This window comes from Temnothorax curvispinosus, unplaced genomic scaffold (assembly GCF_003070985.1).
Source record: "Temnothorax curvispinosus isolate PA1 unplaced genomic scaffold, ASM307098v1 QBEX01010630.1, whole genome shotgun sequence".
NCBI classification, from domain to species: Eukaryota; Metazoa; Arthropoda; class Insecta; order Hymenoptera; family Formicidae; genus Temnothorax; species Temnothorax curvispinosus.
This window is the reverse complement of record NW_020220410.1, coordinates 246930-268163: the sequence shown is the minus strand read 5'-3', so window position 1 is coordinate 268163 and position 21234 is coordinate 246930. Positions and strand designations below refer to the sequence as shown.

General features: G+C 45.5%; 1 protein-coding gene across 10 annotated transcripts in view; it reads right to left on the bottom strand.

Annotated features, from left to right (window-relative positions):
• The window catches only part of LOC112460563, a 91229-nt gene that overhangs the window by 21992 nt on the left and 48003 nt on the right, over nt 1-21234 (bottom strand). For all 10 annotated transcript variants that reach the window (XR_003041453.1, XM_025025307.1, XM_025025309.1 and 7 more), the window contains one exon: nt 16279-20967. Coding sequence is in view for 9 of the 10 variants with exons in the window: in XM_025025307.1 (XP_024881075.1) it covers nt 16279-20967 (4689 nt within the window). In the remaining variant the exon portion in view is untranslated. The remainder of the gene's footprint in view (nt 1-16278; nt 20968-21234) is intronic.

The window sequence follows — 21234 nt, the reverse complement described above, 5'->3', positions numbered from 1 at the left end:
GGCACGTTTATGAAGTTGGTCTGTCTTTTAACTTGTCATAGAATGTCCAGGCTACGCAATTGAGAAATTCACGAGCTAAAATGAGGATCTTATTATTCATAGAGTGAGATATAGTAACTTCACCAGGGGGAATAAATTTATGCCGAGACTGATAAAAGATTTCAGAAGAGAGAGTGCTTCTGACGTATTTTCTCGTGTGCAAAAATAATCGGCGAGCGAACGAAAAGCCGCGTACTTTGGAAAGACTATTTTCGTACGATTTCTATAATCCGGAAGCTTATTTCTCCGCTCCAATTTATCTCTAATGCAACTCTATTTTGTTTTGGATCAATAATCGGTTCGCCTACTTCGCATTTTCTGTCAAAAAAATTATATGGGTGAATATATGTACATCGATTCTTTTTATACCGCGAGTATAACTCAAAAGAATGTATTTCTGACGTATTTTCCACCGTACCGTGCAACATCTTTCACCTTTATAAGCCGCGGTGATCGGACGGTACGAGGTTTACGCGCGGAGAGTTGTTTAACCTGGCCTGTACAACGAAAAACTCGAACGTGCGAACTACGAGCGATTATATCGACTGACTGACCGTGGACAATGTGACTGCGTACTTGGTGGAATGCGTGACGATGCATCCGGGATGCCGGCGATTTGCGCGGATTCATCGTTATGTGGCGAATGGACACGCGAGCGGGATGACTCCGCGACGTTTCGTATCGATAACCAGTGCGTCGCTCGATTGGATTAAATCGAGATCGACTTCCTGAGCGACGACGTCGCGTTCCCTTTGCGCAATCGTAATCGGGTCTCCCGTTTCTTGGCCTTCGCGACCGGAATGCGGAATGGATGGTCGGCATTGTCAACGATTCGAAAAATACACGTGCGTCAAAAAGGACGTCGCGATAAATTTATTTGGTTTTCAACCAATAAATTCTCGTCACAAGATAGAGATCGTAAATAAATCAACGAGTTACGGTTGAAAACTATATCGATATCTGCAACGAATACTCCACATTTCTTCACTCTGCTAGAATATTACATATTGAATCTATTATACTTCTTTCTTTAGACCTTTAAGATTTATTATGACCAAATTATTTATACATGCAAGTAAACATAAGAATAATTTATGTATTTCTCATATAATTCGTATTTTCATGATACTTTGTAGCTATTTAAAGCTATTTAAAGTCTAATTGGATCAATTATTCTTATTATTTTAATGTTAAAAATCGATGATTTTTTTTAACAAAATCGGCAATAAAAAGGGCAACCGTTTTAATTTTTTAGATTGTCTCAATGTACTTGATGAGCATTCTATTCGCAAGCTCGAAAGATGTGTGGAAAAGTGTTATATTTAGACTATTTGGAGCATCGCCGAGTAAACTTTTTAGCTTCTTTATTACGTACAATAACAGTCGTTCATCTCCTCTTTTATTCCACAATATAATTGCCACGCATTGATCCAATGAAACGCATTCGGCCTGAACTGTATCGCTGTCCTCAATGCAATGCAAGTTACGATAGCTATCCGGAATATTCAATGCACACAGAACGTCGAAAATACGCAGATAATCGAGAAAACGAGAGAAATAATTTAATAGACACTCGGCCGATCGATCGGCGTTTGTATCCGCACTAATATTCCACCTCTCCCGAGCGTGGTTAAAGCGTGTAGAGCGTAGAGCCGGTGTAATAATAATTTAAACGTATGTGTCCGTCGACCCATTGCGAAAGTCGCGCTGGAAACGTTAGACCGTGTAACAGATCGGTGCGACGTTACCCAATTTCGTTGTTTTAGAACCGGACCTCGTTTCGCGAGCATTACAAAATCTGCAACGCGAGAAATTTCGCGCGAGTTTCATGCGCGTGGTTTAATTAAAATGCGGAATTCGCAGGGAGGTCGCGTCGCGTCGCGTCGCGCCGATCTACGCGCGGCGTCACGGCGCGCAGATGAAAACTAAATAAATCGTCTGGAGTTTGGAAATATAACGGAGTTAAAAAAAATTCCAAGCGTGTCGATTTGATCGCGCCCGTGCCTGCACGTGCGCGCGTAAATATAGGTGTGCCACTTGGCATCGCGCGCAGAAAAGATCAAGGTGCACAAACGAGCGCCGTTATCCGCGCGTATACGGGGTGTCCGCGAATTTCATGGCGTTACGAATCGGCGACGGCTGTGACGAGAACTTCTCGTCTTGTTACGAGAAACGCCGTTTCCGTAATACGGCCGTATTGCGCGATTCGTACGTACTTACGACAAGACGATCTCGCGAAGCGTTTCGAATTCGGGAGAAGGTCTGAGCTGGAAATTACGCTTTCACGGTAGAAAGGGGGGGAACGATGAGAGGGAGGATGGTCTATGGAATTTCCGACTGTGCAGAATGCACGGGGATTAAAGCGGGGGTTGTTCACCTCGAATACTCTAAAAGACGAGGGGGTTGGGGGTGCTTTTCATGGGGATTTAACGGCTGGCGTCGCGACGCCGGAAGAGGCGTCAAAGAGTCGTTGGAACGACGACGAGCGTCGGCTCCGGAAGGGCGCGAATATCGTTTTCCCGGATCAGAATTCGGCATTGAATCGCTCGGGGGGGAATTATGGGAAAAGGGCGGTTCACGTTCGTTCGAGAGCGGTTAATGAAATTCGCGAAAGCTCGCACCGAGTTGGGGCAGGAGACACTCACGGTGGGAGCACATAATCCAACTCGACTAATTTTTACGGAGTATTCCACAAGACCATTTTCGACCTCGTGTTACTTCTGAATGCCGTATTTGTCAGCTTTCAACTTTTGCTTATCTCAACATCAGATGTCTCGATGAAACATACTGACATTCCACTTAATTGTCTCAATTATCGAATAACACTACGTTTTGACTGAATTTCTCATTTCGGTGATTACCCACAGTCTGTAGAGTTAACACTAGAACAACCAACGTCATTTGTACAATGATGAAAAAATATGATTGATGGAAAAATAAATTGGCATATGAAATAATTTTTTTATTTGGACAGAAGTCAATATAAATTCCAACAAAAGCACCTTAATTAATTTCCGTAATTTAAAAGGAATTTGAAATCCGTCATTTTTAAATGGGGTTTGTTGCAAAATGGTACTGCCCGTTGAAACCGACTCTCGCGTGGGCGTTTCTTTTTTCCTGTCACGCATGTTGAATCGGCGAAGGTAGACGAACGAGCGCGCGCGAACCGGGAAGGACGCGCACGGTAGGCAAACAGAAATAGATCGTGGCACTTTGAACACGACGGCGACGACGGTGGCGGGAACCGTACTCCCACGGTCATTTGTATCGTCCTCGACCTGTTGCTGTTACGGTCCGGACAAGAAGGGTGTTGATTTTCCTTTTTCCCCATCGTACACGCCGGACCGCCCCTGCCTCCGCGCGTTCCGTTTTCCCGCCATTATTACGAGCGGGGTGGGAAAAGGAAGGCAAAGAAAACGCCGGCGCGGTGGGTTTGCGTTCGGGTGTAATAAATATTTTACACCCCCCCCCCCCCCCCCCCCCCGCCACCCCCCGAGCACTTGTTTTCTCGCGGTGCTTTATCGTATCCTCGCCGCGAGATAAAATAGGATCACGCCGCCGTACGTCTCGCTTAACACATCGCCGTAAAACAATGACGACTAATCCGAAGACGAAAAGGACCGGTGAGACTCATGAGATAATTCACGCGAGGGCCTCGCAGTAATGCCACATATATCTGTATTTATTTACCTGAGCAATCTCGATTTTCACACAATTAGAAATGAATGAAGTCTTACAAGGGTAACAAGGGCGAAAGTAAAATTGTGCGAGGGTACTAAATAGCGTTGGCAATCACATCATGTTTTGTAGTAGCCTACTTGTCATATTTATTCCAAGCGACCAGGCCTGTTTTTGTTTCAAACTTGCGAGACACCTCTTGGCAAATACACCTAAAAACTAGAATAGCCAACGTTATTTTACGACTTGAAAATAAAAAAAAGTCTTTATGTAACTCTAACTCTGTGATTCTCAAGATTCTCTTAATTTCTCTACTTCCCGGGATATTAACATACTTTATAACGACTTTATAACGATTATCACTTAATCACGAAACTTAGTTAAATCATAACTTTACGTTATACGTTATACGGTTCCTCCGATAGGAAGCGAAGGAATAACTTCTCATTCCTTGAATAATTCACGTACTATGTACGTCCTCGTACTTAATGCGGGGAAAGAGATACGCGTACAACCGCAAGTAAGTTGCCCCTCGACGATGAAATCATTGTTTCTTATATAGAAGAGCAATTTGGTAAAACGACTAATCGCATTGATGATCTGCGAAACTACTGGAGCAAACTTCGGTCCGCCGCAATGTATTTCCCGTGCGGATTAATCTCCCGGGTTTGAACCTCTCTCTCTCTCTCCCCCCCCCCGTCCCTTTCCAAGATCGCGCAATGGTCTGCCGCAATCTTGCCGCTATGATTATGGTAGCAAGTAGCCACTATGGCACCGACACGAGTGTCGACTCGACGCTCCAAGTAACGGGATCTGTAGTGATCAAGTAGGTCAGGCGACTCGGTATCGTCGCTTTGTCTCATCGACCGTTGTACTTCAAGGTCCGGTTTTACCTTCCAATCACGATGTTCAAGACGACGTCGTGATCCCTGAGCGCGAAACGTGTATACGCGAGCTAACTAGGAATCCACTTTATTAGCAATACGAGCGGGGAATTCTTTTTGTACGCCGACGGAAACGGTAATGATACGAGGGGATTTAACGGTGGATGGCGTGAATGTTCTGAATGGCTAACGAACACGTTGAACCGGTGGACGATACGGCGACCGAGTCGTAATACCGGCGATATCACTTGAATAAATATAAAATAATCGCACAGTGAAAGTTAATATCGGACGGATTATTAAACATTTCTCTTAATGCGCGAATCTAAATCGAAGTGTCTATCGGAATATTGGAATTTAAACTCCAATATATCAAGAATTAATGGATGCGATGAAGAAATTAACGCGCTACATCATTTCGTCGACTTGCGCATAAATGTTGATTGCGAATCGACACGCGAGTAGAAACTAAGAACCGTGGGGGAATTGTCGTAAGAAAATATTCGCGTCTCTTCCGGGAAAAGCGCGGAGCTTGTTGCGCGAGGAGTTGCGTCTAATGACACTTCTTGCCGTTACACCGTAAACTCAAAAGCGCAAAAATGTCGCGAGAGCGAGTTCTCGAGTTAAGATCGTCCTTTACATTTTACGAACGGTCGTAAAAGGGTCGTTGAGCGCGTTAGCTGACGGCCGGAAGAAAGTAAGGTAGCGCGCGTCGTCGCGTCATGGTCGCCGATCGATGAGGTTCATGTCTAGCCGGTATGTGGCGGCCACCTTTTAGCGAAACACAAGGAGTCGAATTAAGCATCGGTTGCAAGCCGGCAGTTGCGGCGGAAGGGATATAATAGTCAACACGCACAAGAAACGGAATAAATGGTACGTTTCGCCCGGCTAATTCTACCAGAGAAGAGAAGTCGATTACTCCCATTTTATCGAGGACACGAAGATGTTTTTCCCACGCGAGGATTCAAGCGTCCAAGCGGAAATGTAGTTTTAGCATAGCAATGATCATCCGTTAGCGATCCAGTTACGTTAGCACTTTGTAGAAAAAAAGGAACTACGCCGACGAACGTGAAATCTACGAGGTCTGACCTAACAAACCGGGCTGTCCGCTTTTTCCACCGTGTTTCGATGCTCGGACGTGGAAGGAATTTCTTGTCGATTCTCAATTTCCCGGTCTCTCCGACACGGTCATTGTGATCAATCTGATGATGGCAGGTGCAAATACGTCTTCCTGTCACCTACTTTTACGTCTATAGAATTGCATCGCTCTTTCCTTGTTTATGTAGCGCGTTGTATCGTAGGAAAGAGGTAAAGGATCGAATGTTGTCAGATATCGAAAATGTCGCAGAAACGTGCAGTTGTGCGTCGGACAGGGAGGGCGATAGAAAGTATATCCCCAGATACTTCGGCAAGTCGGTAAAAACAAAAATTCGCATTAATCGCCAACACATACCTTATTGCTGCCGGCACGCATTACGCAAGGACCGAATCCGCGACGCGAGTTCCACGACTAGGCTAACGGTGTTTTGCGAAGCAAAATCGTTCTGCATCGCGCACACTACCGCGTTAAAACCCTACTGCTTTAACGGTTCATGTGCCGAGGTTCAGTCCAATTGACGCGCCCCTTGCGCGTCCTCGGCTTCGCGGCAAAAAGATTCCGTCGCGTGACCACCTATACATCAATGACATACCTTCCTTATATAGATATTGCCAGCAACCGTCTAAGGGAAAAACTAGAAGCGGGACGCGATAAACACCACGTTGTTTTGTTGTCGTCTTTTATTGTGGGGACACGACGGCAAACTATTTTGCTGGAGCTATCAGCAAAACATTTATTTCTTCGCGAAAGATGGACGGGTTGGAAAGATCGCGAGACGTCCGAGTGATTTATCACAAATATGAAATCGAAATGATATAAATTAATGGCATCCGAGTAATCTGGTAGTCGTATCTTTGGTTGTAAGTAGATAACTTCGAAATATAATTTGATAGAGCTACTTGATAGAGAACTATCAGACTGTTCAATTGCCGCTTTATTGAGAGGCAATGACGTAGGCTACCGAATTGGTCACGATCAACTCATTATCGACCGAAAATAGCCGCCGTTACTTTCGTTCTCGGATAAGAGCAGTTGAGAAAGAACATGTGTTCGAATTAGAACGTCAGAATTTGATTTATACGAATTTGTGATTTTACAGAAAAAGAACGGGAAAAAAAGAAATCAAACCCGAGGTTTTTTCTTTAATCGAAATATTTTAGCAATTAATAGAAAGAGGTATTATCTAGGCAGAGCTGCAGTCATTATGAAGACTGTCTAAATTATTTAAATGCGCGAGATATATGGAAAGTTTTCATATGTAAAATGTACCTTTTTTCTTATTAAGTATCCAGATAGATAATGCGCCGAATTCGTCGAATTGAACCTCGTATTTAGTTATATTTAAAGTCTTTACCTAAATACTCGACGATTGAATTGATCTCGCGGGCGTCTAACGTGAGTTTCGGCAGCTGCGTGCGCGCGTACGACGATAGCGGGGATTCAATGATCGAAAGTGCCGGCGCTCAAGTAACGGTACTCGGCGAGAGAGGAATGCTCCTTGCATCGCGCGCGTGTGGAGCCGGATAAACGAGCGTTGCGACCGAGCGGGCCTTCGGCCTTTCCGAAATGTACTCGTCGAGTTCCCGGTCTCTCTTTCTCTCTCTCTCTCTGTCTCTCTCTCTCCCGGCGACGGCCTTTCGCGGTCCCGCCTTACGGTCCCCTCGCGGCGATCGATACCACGAACGCAACAGTACCTCTGGCGGTGTTCCAGAGTCAGGAAACTGTAACGTGACGTCGTTCCTCAATATCGAGAAATCGAGTGGCGACCGAATCGGCGACGACCTTCCTCCGATAATTGAGAATCCGAATTCCAACGCCAAGTACAAAAATTACGGGCTTTCGGGAAAAGAGAAAGGAGACTTAACGTCCAACTCCGAACGCAATCGACATTTTGACGTTTGACGTCTTCGTTCTTCGGGGTCCGCCAAAAGAGATGATTACCGCACGGCCGTGGATCGATCCTGTGATTCGCGCGTCGCTCGTGAATTATTCTTAGAGACTCCGATTTATCCAGCGCCTTTTCAACTTCGCCGCGGATTAACGATTCGCCTTCCACTGCCTCTGCAGTGCGCGCGTTTGTCCGTTTGGTTTAATCGGAGTTCGCAAATTACCTCGCCGACCACGACGAACATTTTAATACCGAACTTCGTCTGTCTTCGCGAGAAATTCGAAGAATGTCCCGCATTTAACGAGGCTTCACGAACGAGGAGCTCGGAAATAGCTCGAGTGAAAAAGGGCCGGGAAACCCGGAACGCGCGTTTTTCTTTAACGACGCTTTTTCCCCGCGACGGTTTTGGACCGTGCGCTAACTTCGGTGGCTTACGTAATAGTAATCGACGGATCTGACTGTGTAATGAGGCCGATCGATGGAAGTCGTGCATCATCAACTTCGAATTAAATTAAACGTATCAAATTAAACGTATTAAATTACGTGTAAGTATATCATGATTGCAACTAATAGCGTAATTCCAATTCAATTATCCCGTTCCAAATATATACCCCTGCACTATTGGTTCGCGAGTTTCTCGGCGTCGAGCGGTACAACGCAGCTATTAGCTCTCCGGCGTCGATACTTTATCCTCGATACAACATTCTTCAACAGTGAAGGGAAGGCGACATACATAATACACACGGCATAGATACCGTAAGTAAGTTTCGATCTGTCGACTGCCGTTAAGACTATTATAATCGCATGTATCGAACAGTCGTTTTAAAAATTATTCACAAAAAATCGACGGAGTCTTTTTACGATTGTTCTATTGGATCACAAGGAAAAATGCGGATTGAGATAGTTAGTCGCGATTTGCGAATTTATACGTACTGTATTTCCGGACTGTATTGCCGGACCAGCAGCTGCCGCAGATCAGACCGACTTTCCCGCCCATCTTCCTCGCGATAACGAGATGCGCAGCTATCGAGAGGTCCTTGCTCCCTGCCGTGAATCTTATTAGCAGCGTGATCAACGTACTGTCACGCCACGTGCCTGTCATGGGCACCGTCGCGTCGCGAACGATTCTTGTCCGCCACGTGCGCACTACGTCGTATCCCGTAATGTCGAGGACAAACAGGCGACCGCGATCAACGCATCGATGCACGAACAGTCTATAATGTTCATATCAACAGTCTATTTCCCTTACGATTGTCCGATCGCTCGATCGATTTTGAAGAGCTGTTTCAGAGGAACCGATCCATGTGGAAATTACTCCAGTCTTGTAAAATTTTTATGCACTTTGTACGAGCCACAAAAAATCTCTTCAAATAGCTTCCGATTGATAGACCCTGATAGATAAATTTTGATTAGGCATTGTACATGAAGGATTCAATGATTATGATTTTTTTTTTCGATATGTGATATTAATATTCAAGTTTAAGATTCTTCTAAATATATTCTCGAAAATGTAATTATATTTACGAAAATATAGCAATGCAAACGGTTATGTTGGATGGTAGAGAAACCGGAAGAAATTGAAAACATGATTTTCTCAGAAATAGCTTCTATAGATAGTTCAATCGATCGGGAAATTACTTAATGAAGATCGTGGGACATCCGTTATTTCGAAAGCCGATCGAGTAAGATCGGCAGGTTTTACACAATCGTTCCGTCAGCGCGGACGATGAAGTCCGCGGATCGATCAATACGAGCTGTCATGAGTTTATCGGCTTATTCGTTTATTGAATTAACAACGGATACCATTTCGGCAAAAATAGAGGCACGTCGATCTGTAGCTCGGATTTTTTTCGTTGAAGTTTCTGTATTTGCCGTTTTGTTTGTATGCTGCAAAATTTCAGAGTCCAAATACTGACCTCGTCTCGTGGTCAACAGATTCGGTATCATTTCGAAGTCGTGACAATAAAATTTACGTCATAACAACACGTCACTTTGATATTTTTTTTTAATATAAAATCCTGATAAAAGTATATATGTAGATAACATATACGGTATCTATAGTAAATATAACTCAAGAAATAATGAAATTCGATATATATCTCGCGATGACCTAGCGTTAAAATTAAAGTATGTATTTTCAAGTTCTATCGGTCCTTGCTTCGATTTCTAGACTACATTACCGTGTTGTTCTTCCGAGAAACGTCATCGTAAAAATTTTATTCTCACGGCTCTAGTTTCAGGTTTCAGCAATTTAACACCGACGTGCATGCCACAATCTATGTCCGCGGCACCGCTATATTTTAAAACGCAGCGAAAACCTAAGCTTCGCGCCTAAGAAATTACGCGATGCCCACGATCCTTATTCTTCCTCTGCGAGACGCGTAAAAATTATCCGGGCGGTTCTTACGTCACGTATAGCTCGCGCGCGCTACGTTGCACTTAACGAACCTCGCGCATCTTCCTTTGAAATGTCACGACCTCGAGTGAACTTTCAAGACGATCTTTATCCGTGCGTAGCGCGATACGGAGCTCGCGCGCGTATCCACACGTCGATTTATCCGCGAAATTTCGCGAGCCCGCGGATCGCGATACAGACGCGACGATTGTCGCGACGTCCGTTACACGGTTTGAATTTCACCCGGTGTCAGGCGCACGTGTGTCACTCGCATCTCTGGTCTACCTTTCGCGATAAAATCCCGAAAATGGACCGTACGAACAGCGAGAGGGAGATGAAGAGTCGATGCGACGAAACGATCTGCAACGATCGTGCAGCGAGAGCGATCTCTATTAAGTTATCACACAGTCGCGCGAACGTGTACCGCACTTTATCGCGAAACGCAACTCATCTCTCTTTCTCTCTCGACGATGATCCATACGGGCACACGATCCCGATCCGCGCGCCGATCGATGCGGACTGGCACGCGTCCACGCCGCACGCGAGAGTCGCGTGGAACCGCGCGGAGCGCCACCGACTGACTGACTGACTGACTCGCGCGGACCGCTATCATCCAACCAGGCAGTCGGTTGTCTGTCCGACCCCGTCTGTGCGACTCCGTTTGATTCTGAAGGACCCCAGTCGGGAACTGTTGCTCCGATGACGATCGAACGCGCCGACACGCGTGGGGGACGCGGAAATACCGCGTACCGCGCTTTATACTACTGCTGATATCTTCTTGCACTTTTTTTAATTGATTCTGGATTACATAGTACACGTTTAAGACTCATTGCAAATTGTACAGTCTTACCTCTGAGGAAAAGAGGACGTTTGCCTGATGGCAGTTCAGGCCGTTGACGTAGTCGATCTTAATATCGTTATTATTTTATTCTTATCCTACGTTTGTTTATTCACATTGGAAACTGTTGGGAAAATAAAATCTGTAATACACATTATGTATGTTATATATTTTATTTTCTCAATAGTTCTCAATGTAGGAATAAATAAACACAGGCAATATGTTTTAGTTAAATATCGACAGCTAAAAATCGATAGTAAAAAGGTTGAATCAGCAATGGCGTTTGGAGATGATAATCCCGGAGCGGTCCTACTACTTTCGTAATATGCTAATTATACACGCCAATTTTCATTAACTCACTGCTTTAAAAACTTCCGTTCTATATAGTTAATATAGAAACGATACGAATACTGGGACTATGACAATATTTTCTAAGTTCTGGAGAAACAACGATACCGAAGTTATTGATATCTTATTCAAGTTATGCATTCATATAGTTCCGCTTCGGAATAGCGAGATCTCGCTATTTTGATTTCGAGCTTCGTCAGCTCGCTGCCGGAATTAAACGTTTCCGATAACAGTCCGGATTATCGTGGCGTTATTTCACGTCTCGCAGAGTATACTTGGCATCAGTCGGAGCTACGTAAAAATAAAATGTTTTAAGCGGCATTCTGTTGGAATCCGATATACTGCTTCATTTCGCGAGGCTGAGTGTGCGATTACTTAATCGAGATCGTTATCCTCCCTTTCACACTTGACGATCCTTCTATCCGTGCTGCCGAATATGGAATTATCATTAGCGGCCGTCTCTCACGCCGTTTATCAACATACCATTTCATCTTCAGTCTCTTTAATTTGTATTCAAATCACGGTGCTCAAATGTTATCTGGTATCTCTAACCATTTGTTTCAAATTAAATCCTAAACACAAATGATTTCTGCGATTCGCGTTAACAATCGTCTGATAAATTATAGAAAATAAATTTAAATAAATATGAAATGGAATTTTTCTTACCGATTTGATGATTACGTTTATAGTATATAACATGCGATCGCCATGAATTCGAGAGAATTCGCAATTGTTTCCGTAGATCGATTGCCGTTTTCGAGAAATAACGTTCATTTTTCGTGGCTCGGAATGTGATAAATGAGTCTTCGTGCTTGAACATGTTGTGGCTTTCGCGGACGATGAAAGTTTGATTTTTCGCCGAGGTCAGTGGCAGCCAGTCGATGAGTAGAACCGCATTACCGAAGTGCCAATCACAGGCACTGCGGTTTAAGCTTCGGGACTCAAATTGTAAAAATACTTCGTTATTTTTAATCTCTGTTAAACTATCAACTTCAACATAAAAAACGAGAATAAAATTGACATCAGAATTAAGTACTATTCAAGTGTTAATTTAGCGTTCTATTCCTGACTTTAATGCTTGAGTCGTTTGGTGAGAACTCGCGATTAAAACGAGACGTGTTTCTCGTCAAGCTAGCACCCTCGTTCTTAAGTACAAAATTAAAAAAGTGAAATAGAGTGAAGTGTGTGTTCTTTTAAGTGCTTTTAGGAGTAATTAACGAAATTGAAATATCCGTAACAGTTTCGAAGATATAAATCAACAAAAATAAATATATATATATATAGTGTTAACAAATCAAATAAGAGAATCGATTCTAGTTTTTAACTATTTCAGATATTATATTTCCAGAATATAGAAAATTAATCTTGGTAGTGGTTGCTCTTTGTCATAAAAAATGCATCTTTAACCAGAATAAAGTATTTTACAAAATCAATATAGAGAATTGATTCTGGATTCTTTAAATATTCAACGATTTTGATGTTTTCAAAATACGGACAATCAGATTTTGGTTTCGCTTTTTTAAAATCTAAACTTCCCTAATTATCGTGTGTCAGAATTAATGAGAATAAATTTCCATAATGAGAATAAAATCGAGATAAACATGTCGTTCCATGTTACCGTAACAAAACCGAATATAATGCGCTCATGTTTTATGGCATACAAACAGGAAATAAAATTAACATTATTTTGGCGTATAAAAAATGTTCGTAAAGTAGATATGTCTTTGCATCTATTATATGATATAAAAAAAACTTCTTTGAAATTATGTCGATCGATTTCAATCCTCAAAATATATACTAGCGTGTGTTTAAATCAAACATTGCAGTGCTGTAGTCGGCATCAAGAAATTTCAAACGATCTAAGGTTAAAAATACACGTTTGCAATATCCGACTAGATGGAGTTTCTACCTCGGACTTTCGTACGGCTGAACGAACATCAAATGTACGTGTAGCAATCCATCGGGTTGCCCGATACGGACCCGATATTATCCCGTCGGGAACCAATTCTTTCCGCCGCGGCTCCGACCGAAAGATCTTGCCTGGGTTCTTATTAATTCCACGAAATCTGGAACACCCAGCGTGGCTGTCCGCCGAGACATTAATTATGGAGTATTGTAGCGTTTCCTTCGAGTCCCACAAAGGAGAAACGTACATATCAGGAAGGAAAAACCGAAAAATTTCTCACGCGACGCCGACGTCAAGGCATAATCGATCGGCACGGTCGAGGGATCGAGCGGGAGAGAAACTCGGTTCTACTGGATGCGCGTTCTCTCTCGTCGATATTTTAACGATCCCGCGAGGAACCGAAGGTACGAGGCAGGCGCGGGCCGTAGATATCGCTCGCGGTTCCATAGAATCCATCCGCTTCAAGCGGGGCCGCCGCCGTCATACGCGGCGTGTTATTGACCCCGAGAACAAAGTGCGACGAACAAGTGCGCCGAGAGACGGTGACGACGATATACTTACTGCGCGCGCGGACGCGCACTTACGATATTGCGTTCTACGTGTTGGACGATGTTTGCGACAATGCAACAACAGACCCGTCGATAGACCATACAAAGTCGTTCGCATGCCAACGAAGTTTCCGAGCTGCAGCTATAGCTGCCATTAAAGCGCGTGACGCGCGAATAGCATGACGGCTGGAAGATCGTAAGGACGATCTCGAGAGCGCACTGGCTGTCACTCAACCGCGGCCTTAGCGTCCGTATAAAGGATAAGGTTGTCTCTCCGAGGAGGAATTAACGGCGACGCTCCGAAGAAAATTAATTAGGGCGACTAATCGTTCCCGATTAATTGTCAGACACGCTGGAGGACGCGGACGAACGTTTAAATCGGGGATAATGAAGTCGCGACCTCTTTTCGAATTTTTAAGCCGGGCTTGAAATAACGAGCAGTGAATCATAACGTAATTACATTAAATTTTGCATTATTATGTGCTTTCTCTTTTCCATGGTGGATTATATATGAATCGAAAGGATAGCACATACATAGCGATTGTAAAACCGTTTCATAGTTAATAACTATCCATAGTGCTACTACATACTTTGGTCGTTAAATAATTTTGCCACATTTAGAAATCAAATTGCATATCGAGGAACATTTTTAGTCGCGACGAAGGGAAATGCATATCTAGTTTAGAACGACTCGATCTTATCTGTGATACTAATGCTGCCTATTTGTCAGAGCTGTCTTAACCACCATCAATTTGGTCCTTCCTCAATAACATCCAGTCTCATGAGAAACGAATTTAAGTTTTCAGGACGGTGCTGAAAATGTAATAACTTACCTGGGAGGTGTTCCACTCTCGATTCGTTTCTTGTTTCTTCGTTTATTTTCAGTTACCTTTTTTTTGTACAATTTATGTATAACGAGCTATATACATATCTTAAATTAAAGTAATTCGAACGAATCTCATAGTTGATTGAATAAACTTCCGAGGATAATTAATAATGTTCTTGCCGAGACGGCATACATTGTACTCCCTAAAGCTAGTTCCATTAATCTTTGACTTGATCGAGAGAGAGAGAGAGAGAGAGAGAGAGCTACTTCGAATTCTGTGATGCTTCGTGACGATGAAACACCGCGACGATACATTCTGGCAAATTGCCTAGGCGGCTGAATTAAATGGTATCGCGTAACTGTGTAGAACCGATAGCTCTGTCGATATCACCGTAAAAACATGGCTCACGAAACAATTCGCAATTCAGCGTCGATTTCATGTGGATTATAAAATAGGAAAAAAAAAATGTTGCGCGTGAGAACGAGAGATCCTGCGTAAATGGCGTGAATTTGAAATCACTTGGCAAGAATCGATTTGAATTAATCGAGGGGGATTAAAAAACATTTGTTTAACGCCCCTGGCAGAAAACGTTACCCCTTATCGTATCGATAATGTCATTACTTACTTACGATTTGAGTCAATTAACTGGCACGATTTAAGTTAAATGAACAAAAGGAAGAATTAAATAGAGAACATAATCGTCTTGGATTTACACCAATTTTTCGGCGGTAATGTAATAAATCTTAAATGGTACATATATTCTAAAAATATTATCACATGCACTCATACACGCATTCGCATACATACGCGGTCGCAGCTTTGTTATAACTTTCTAATAGCGCAACAATATTTTACTGCTATTTCTTCATTTTGTTGCTATTGTCATATAAATTAATCGTTTGTCATTTATCGCGAAAATTCGATGTTGCTTGTAATCACCGTGTTGAATAATCACAGTAAATAATTGTGATGAACCAAGCCGCGTTTTTAATCGTCTCGCAAACGCACACACACACTTACAGTCGCGCACCAGGCCGTGTTCCAAGTCGCATCGATCGTACAACTTTCATCCGCGTCGCTCAAAGTTACGTCTGCATTATTCAAACTGATCCTAGGATTTAACAAACTGGTCTGGCAAAAACAAAAAGAGAGAATCGCGATGAATAAATGTGAACTGGATCACGGCCTGGTCGATAATTAACAAGGACAAAGAAGTGGCTGCATCGCTGAGCAAGCCACCGCAAGCGCAGGTACATTTGGTAGCGAAAACATCGAGTTTAATCCTAAAGAGCGAGCTTTAACTGATGCTTACCAGTTAGTTAAATCAATATTTTTGCACTTATTATAATTTTCTATTTTTTAACATCTAAGGAGTTTCGAAGCGTCTATTTTGCTGCTTAAACGGTAAAGTTACATTTATTTTCGCAAGATAGAACATGTCCCAAGATTATCGAATGCTTTCTGAACCACTTGATAATAGATGGCAATTAAAGTAAGATAAATTGACAATCATCTGCTTCGATCTGACGTGCATCATTTATCGAAATATTCGGTCGTGAAAATTTAAGATGACGGGACGAGTGATGAATTATCTTCAAATTTTCATTAAACTTGCCACAAGGTCTCTATGGCGCTGAAAGAATATTTGTGAAAGCACCGCTTACATAACAGCTTCTACTATTTAGGATTAAACACCTATCGCACTAGAATCCGTGGTCACGTGGGAGGAGTCGGCCGGCCGGTCGTGTGGCGGGTAGTCTGGCGATTTGGAACACGGCCACGTATAGTCACTGTCTGTACACCTCAGCGTTGTTGAGGAGCCACTCACCTGCAGCCCGTTTACACGGCTCCTGCCTCTTGATCGGCACCTTCGTCGGCAAGACGTCGCGTACATCCGCGATATCGACTGGCTTTACGATAACGTCTACTTGCTCGCTGTCGATCGTGCCCATTGTCGTTATCGTCGTCGTCGTCGTCGTCGTCATCGTCGTCGGTATCGCGGTCGTCATCACCGTTGTCGTCGTCGCATTCATCGTCGTTGTCGCCGCCGCCGCCGCGACGACGGCGAGCCGCGAATCGTGAGCGTCTCCAGGATGTTCCACGACCGGCAACCCTCGCCCCGAGTCCGCCATCGAGGTGCGCTGCTGCTCCTGGAGTAAGCAGGCGCTCGACAACAAATCCCATTGGCGGAGCTTCTCTCGGTCGAGCTCGAAGGACGTCGCGGACATCCGGACGTCCGGGATCGAGCGAGCCGGGGGAAGGTTGCCGTCCTCTAAAAAATGATTCCTGTCCGAAACGGTAGGCTTGTGGTAGGTCTTGCTTTGCGGGTCCCACACGTAACCGCCCGCGCCGGTCACTTCCATCGACAGGGTCTCGTAAGCGACGTCCTCGTCGTCCACGATCGACCGTTCTCGCGTGTGATGATCCTTGTTCGTCCTGCGCTTGACTCGCGGTCGCTCGCCGCACGAAGATTCCTCCGCGCAGTTGTCCCTGCGTAAAGCGACACTGTCGTTTACATAAGTCGCTCCCCGAGTGATCCTGCCGCGTGACTTCGCGTCACCGGATCTTCCAGGTCTCGGCGGACTGTCTAGATTATCCAAGGATCTGGCGTTTCGCAGGCTCACTCTCCTTAGACTCTCGCACCAAAGACTATCCTGCTCCCAAGGATCCTCGGAATTGAAATTGCTCTCGGTCATGGCGTTATGACTGCCGGATGACGGCAAGTTTTGCTGCGTTGCCTCGATCTGACTGGTCGAAGGCGATGAAATCGCCGTCGCTGTCGCCGTCGCTGCCGCTGCCGCCGCTCGGTTAGCTCGGTTTCGTTGCTCCACTAAATTTTGCAAACCGACGTCGTCGAGTAATCCCTCCAGAGATCTTGACCGACGATGAGACGCTTGTGTGACGTGCATCGGTTCCGCGTTATCGATGTTGCCTGGATTAACGGACTTATCTCTAAGTCCGTGGGGATATAAGTTTCTAGCCTCGGGCAGAGATACATCTGGCAGTGGATCAGTAGACTTGACCCGGCGTAGCGTGTCGGCCTCGTAGAAGTTTCTCTTGTCCACGAGAGCGGCTTTGTTGTCGCCCAGCAATTGGCAGGTCGTCCGTCTCAATTCCGCGGCGATGCGTCTAGCCTCGTCTATGTCGTCCACTTGAATCTGCCGCGGCATTTGCCGCGCGATCGGGTTCACTATACGGCCGATATCATTTCGCTTGTTCAAACCGATCGCCGCGTCGTCCCTTTGATTGTTCAGTTGAGGTAATCGCGAGGTATGGCCGATCATTGGTTTGGTCATCTCCATGTCCACGCTGTTGACACTCGCCTGGAGATCAGAATAATAATAGGGTGCTCCCGATTGATCGCTCTGGGCACGCTGCTCGCTGGCGTTCGGCAAATACGATTGTTGCGGAACGGGTTGCATCGGCATTGAACCGGGATAATGACTCGAGTCCTGGCTGGAGGTCGATCGATGAGTCGGCAGCACGTGTCGCACACACGTGTCGTGACTGGCGGATCTCGAATGATTCGGGAACCTCTGCTCGGAATACGCGTTGACGTTCTGCAGCATACTCGTCAGCGTGCTGCCGTGATTCACCGAGGACGTGGACGCGCTGATAGGCGAGTGCATCGAGGATTGAGCGCTCGCGGGCCTCTGGCAAGCCATGGACGTCGAGATGGACGCCGCGGCCGACGCGTTCGAGTAGCTGGAATCCCTGCTGTGAGAGATTGGCAGCTGGGACGTGCTCTGCATCCTGTGAACGCTGTCGCGTGGCGGCTCACTGTCGGGTCGAACCGCCGGCGAACCGCGAAACGGCGAGAAGCTCGTGACGTTCTCGTAATGCGCGTCACCGGTGAAGGACTGCGAGTGTTGGTGGGTCGGCGGTAGATCGGACACTCTCATGGATGGCAGGCTGCTCGCCGAGCCAGTTTTGTTTTTGCCGGAATAATCGAACGGCCGGTCGAGATTGCTGGACATTAATTTCATCTTCCTCGATAGATCTTGACACGTGGTCTTCTGCAGCTTATCGACCACCAGCATGTTCTCGTTGAATCCATAGATGCTGTTGTAGCTCAGATCCTTCGCGTAAAGATCTACGTTAAACGCATCTCTAGCCTGTAATTCCTCCATATACTGATCAAGGAAGATGCTCGTGTCGAAACGACTTCCTAACGATTCCAATTCGTCCAGACTGTCCAGAACCTCGCAAACGTCGTCACTTACCGGTCTTCTCTTCAATTGTCTGTGCCGAGCTTCCTCCTCTGGATTTCTGAGCTCGATCGAATCGCTTCCGGATGCGCTCTCCAACGATATCCTGCTATCTCTAAAGGTGGAGCTGATGGTCGCGTCGGAAAACCTTGACGGTGGCCTGTGCGTTTCCACTTGACCTGCTGGTTTGTTCCAAGACTTTGGCGAGTCGCGGTTCATCGCGTTATCCTTGGCCATAGCCACCTGCGGCGAGACTTTCTTTATTTCCAAGGATTCCTGCATGTCCAGCGAGTCTAAATCGTCCAGCGGCGGTGGAGTGGTCGGTATCGGCGGCGGCGATACGAGCTCGCTGTCCGACGAGTCGTGTAATTCCGCGATCATGTTGCGGCTAGCTCCCAGATAGTAAGAAGCCGGTCGGAAGGTGTCAGATAGACTAAATCGCGGATGTCGTGGCGCGTCTATGGAATCCAGATCCTTGGACGACTCGTCATCGGCGTCAGAACTATCGGATTTGAGTGCCGTTAAGATGTCAGGCAAATCGCCCCTGGAATGCGGCGAATTCTCGCCGACGTTGCTCTTTTTCATCGACGATGCTTTACTGCCGTCCTCGTCCTCCTTCTCGGACAATTGATTCACCTCCATATATACCGGCTCTATCTTGTTATCCGAGACACAAACAAGTTCGTAGTGGGACGTGTCCAGCGTGGAATAATCGCCGGAATCGTGCTTTCCGCCGCCTTCGTTCGGTGCCAAAAGGGAGCGATTCATCCCGTTCTGCGCCATCTCCACGTACGAACTTTCCTCGTGCTGGAGACTGGCGAACAGACTCTCCATTATCTTAGGATTCGGCCTGTCGTCACTGTTAGGATCCAGTATAGCCTTTCTGGGAGACATGGGAAGATAGTGATCCTCGTTGTTAATGTCATCCTGCTTTAAAACAGAACTAATGAGATCGTTAGTGGAGAATTGATCACTGTGCGTTAATAAGGATTCAGTCATACTCGTTCTGGCACAATTAGGACTCGGGATAATATTCAAATCAGTCGATGACACGCATTGATCTGTTAGACTCTCTTTCGAATTGGTCATTTTGTTTTGTTTCAGAGATCCATCGGAATTTTGCATTTGTACAGTATCTGTATAGAGAGTGTCTAAAGCAAAACGTTGCGTAATAGCTTCGTTCTTCTCAACGAGTTTTTCCTTCTCATCGTCTCTATCACGACGGTCCAAATTACTCGCAATTTCATATCGTGATGTTTCGTTATCGCCGTAATCTCCGCGATGCTTCGATTCTTGCCGCTTTTCAGATTTCGGCCGATTAACCTGTTGTGACTTCCGCTCAAAGTCCGCCAAGAGATCTTTGACCGACTTGTTACTGTCGGTCGAAGCTTGCTTGGCGTGTCCCTCTTCGACGCTCTTGTGTTTGGAAGCGTTCTCCGGAGAATTCGCATCACCCAGAGCGAAACTACGTATGACGGCCGATGTCTTGTTCGCGCAGTCGAGCTTTGAGACGTGAGCCTCGGTCGCCTGCAGTGGCGATACCTTTAACGGCTCCTGCATGGTCAGCACCTCCTTCACCGGACTGGCGCCATCCATGTTCATCTCGAAAGACCTGATTCTGCATTGCACCAAATTCATAGTCTCGAATTTCTCGCCCTCATCGTCCACTTTCGATGGCACCGGCACTTTCTTAGGATTAATATACTGATAAGAAAACTCTCTTATAACTTTGCTCTCATCGATGCCGGGGTCCCATTCGTCGTTATCGTCCTTGGAATCCCACTGTACGTTCTTCTGAACATGCCAGGACTCGTTGGTTCGATAAACGCACAAATTATCGGATCTGCTGCTCTCGATCTTCCCAGTTTGTTGCCCGTCGTACTTCTGCTGATCTAGACCGTAAGCGGTCGACGTCTTCAAAATACCTGACGGCTTCTTCGGGGTCTTGTGCCTGGTCGCGGGATCTTCGAAGGTGGCCTCGGGATCCGATCTCCTGGATGACGATTGCCTGTCCGCCGAGGACGATGCGTACGCGTAATCGTTTCTCATCATCGGCGGAAAGCTGACCTCGTCGTATCCCGCGTCTGGCGGTATGCCACCCAGAGAGGAGAGCGCGCCCCCCGGGTTCGCTTTACGAGCATTAACGGTTTGCGACTGCGGGATCTGATTAACGCTCGTGCGGCCGGTCCCGGGTATCGTGACATCCTGAACGGCTGACGTCGCCGATGACCGATCGTCGCCGGCGTGCCGGGGGCTCCTTCCTGCATGCGAGGGTCTGCGCGAGCGCTTCCTCCGGACATCTCCCAGCTCTGATTTGTTTGTTACAAAACACAAAGACACGAGTACGTCCGTTACTTACGAGTGTGCGTGTATGTGTGTATGAAAAAGAGACAGCCCCATTTATACATTTCAGTTTCTATACCCATTAGATAATTCTAAGCAAACTCGTCAAGCGCGGCAACGACATCGATGACCATTGCACCGAGCAGCAAAGACGTTTATCTATCTCTTATTAATAGTTAAAAAGTTTTTATATATTTATATATTTATATATTTATATATTTATATATTTATAT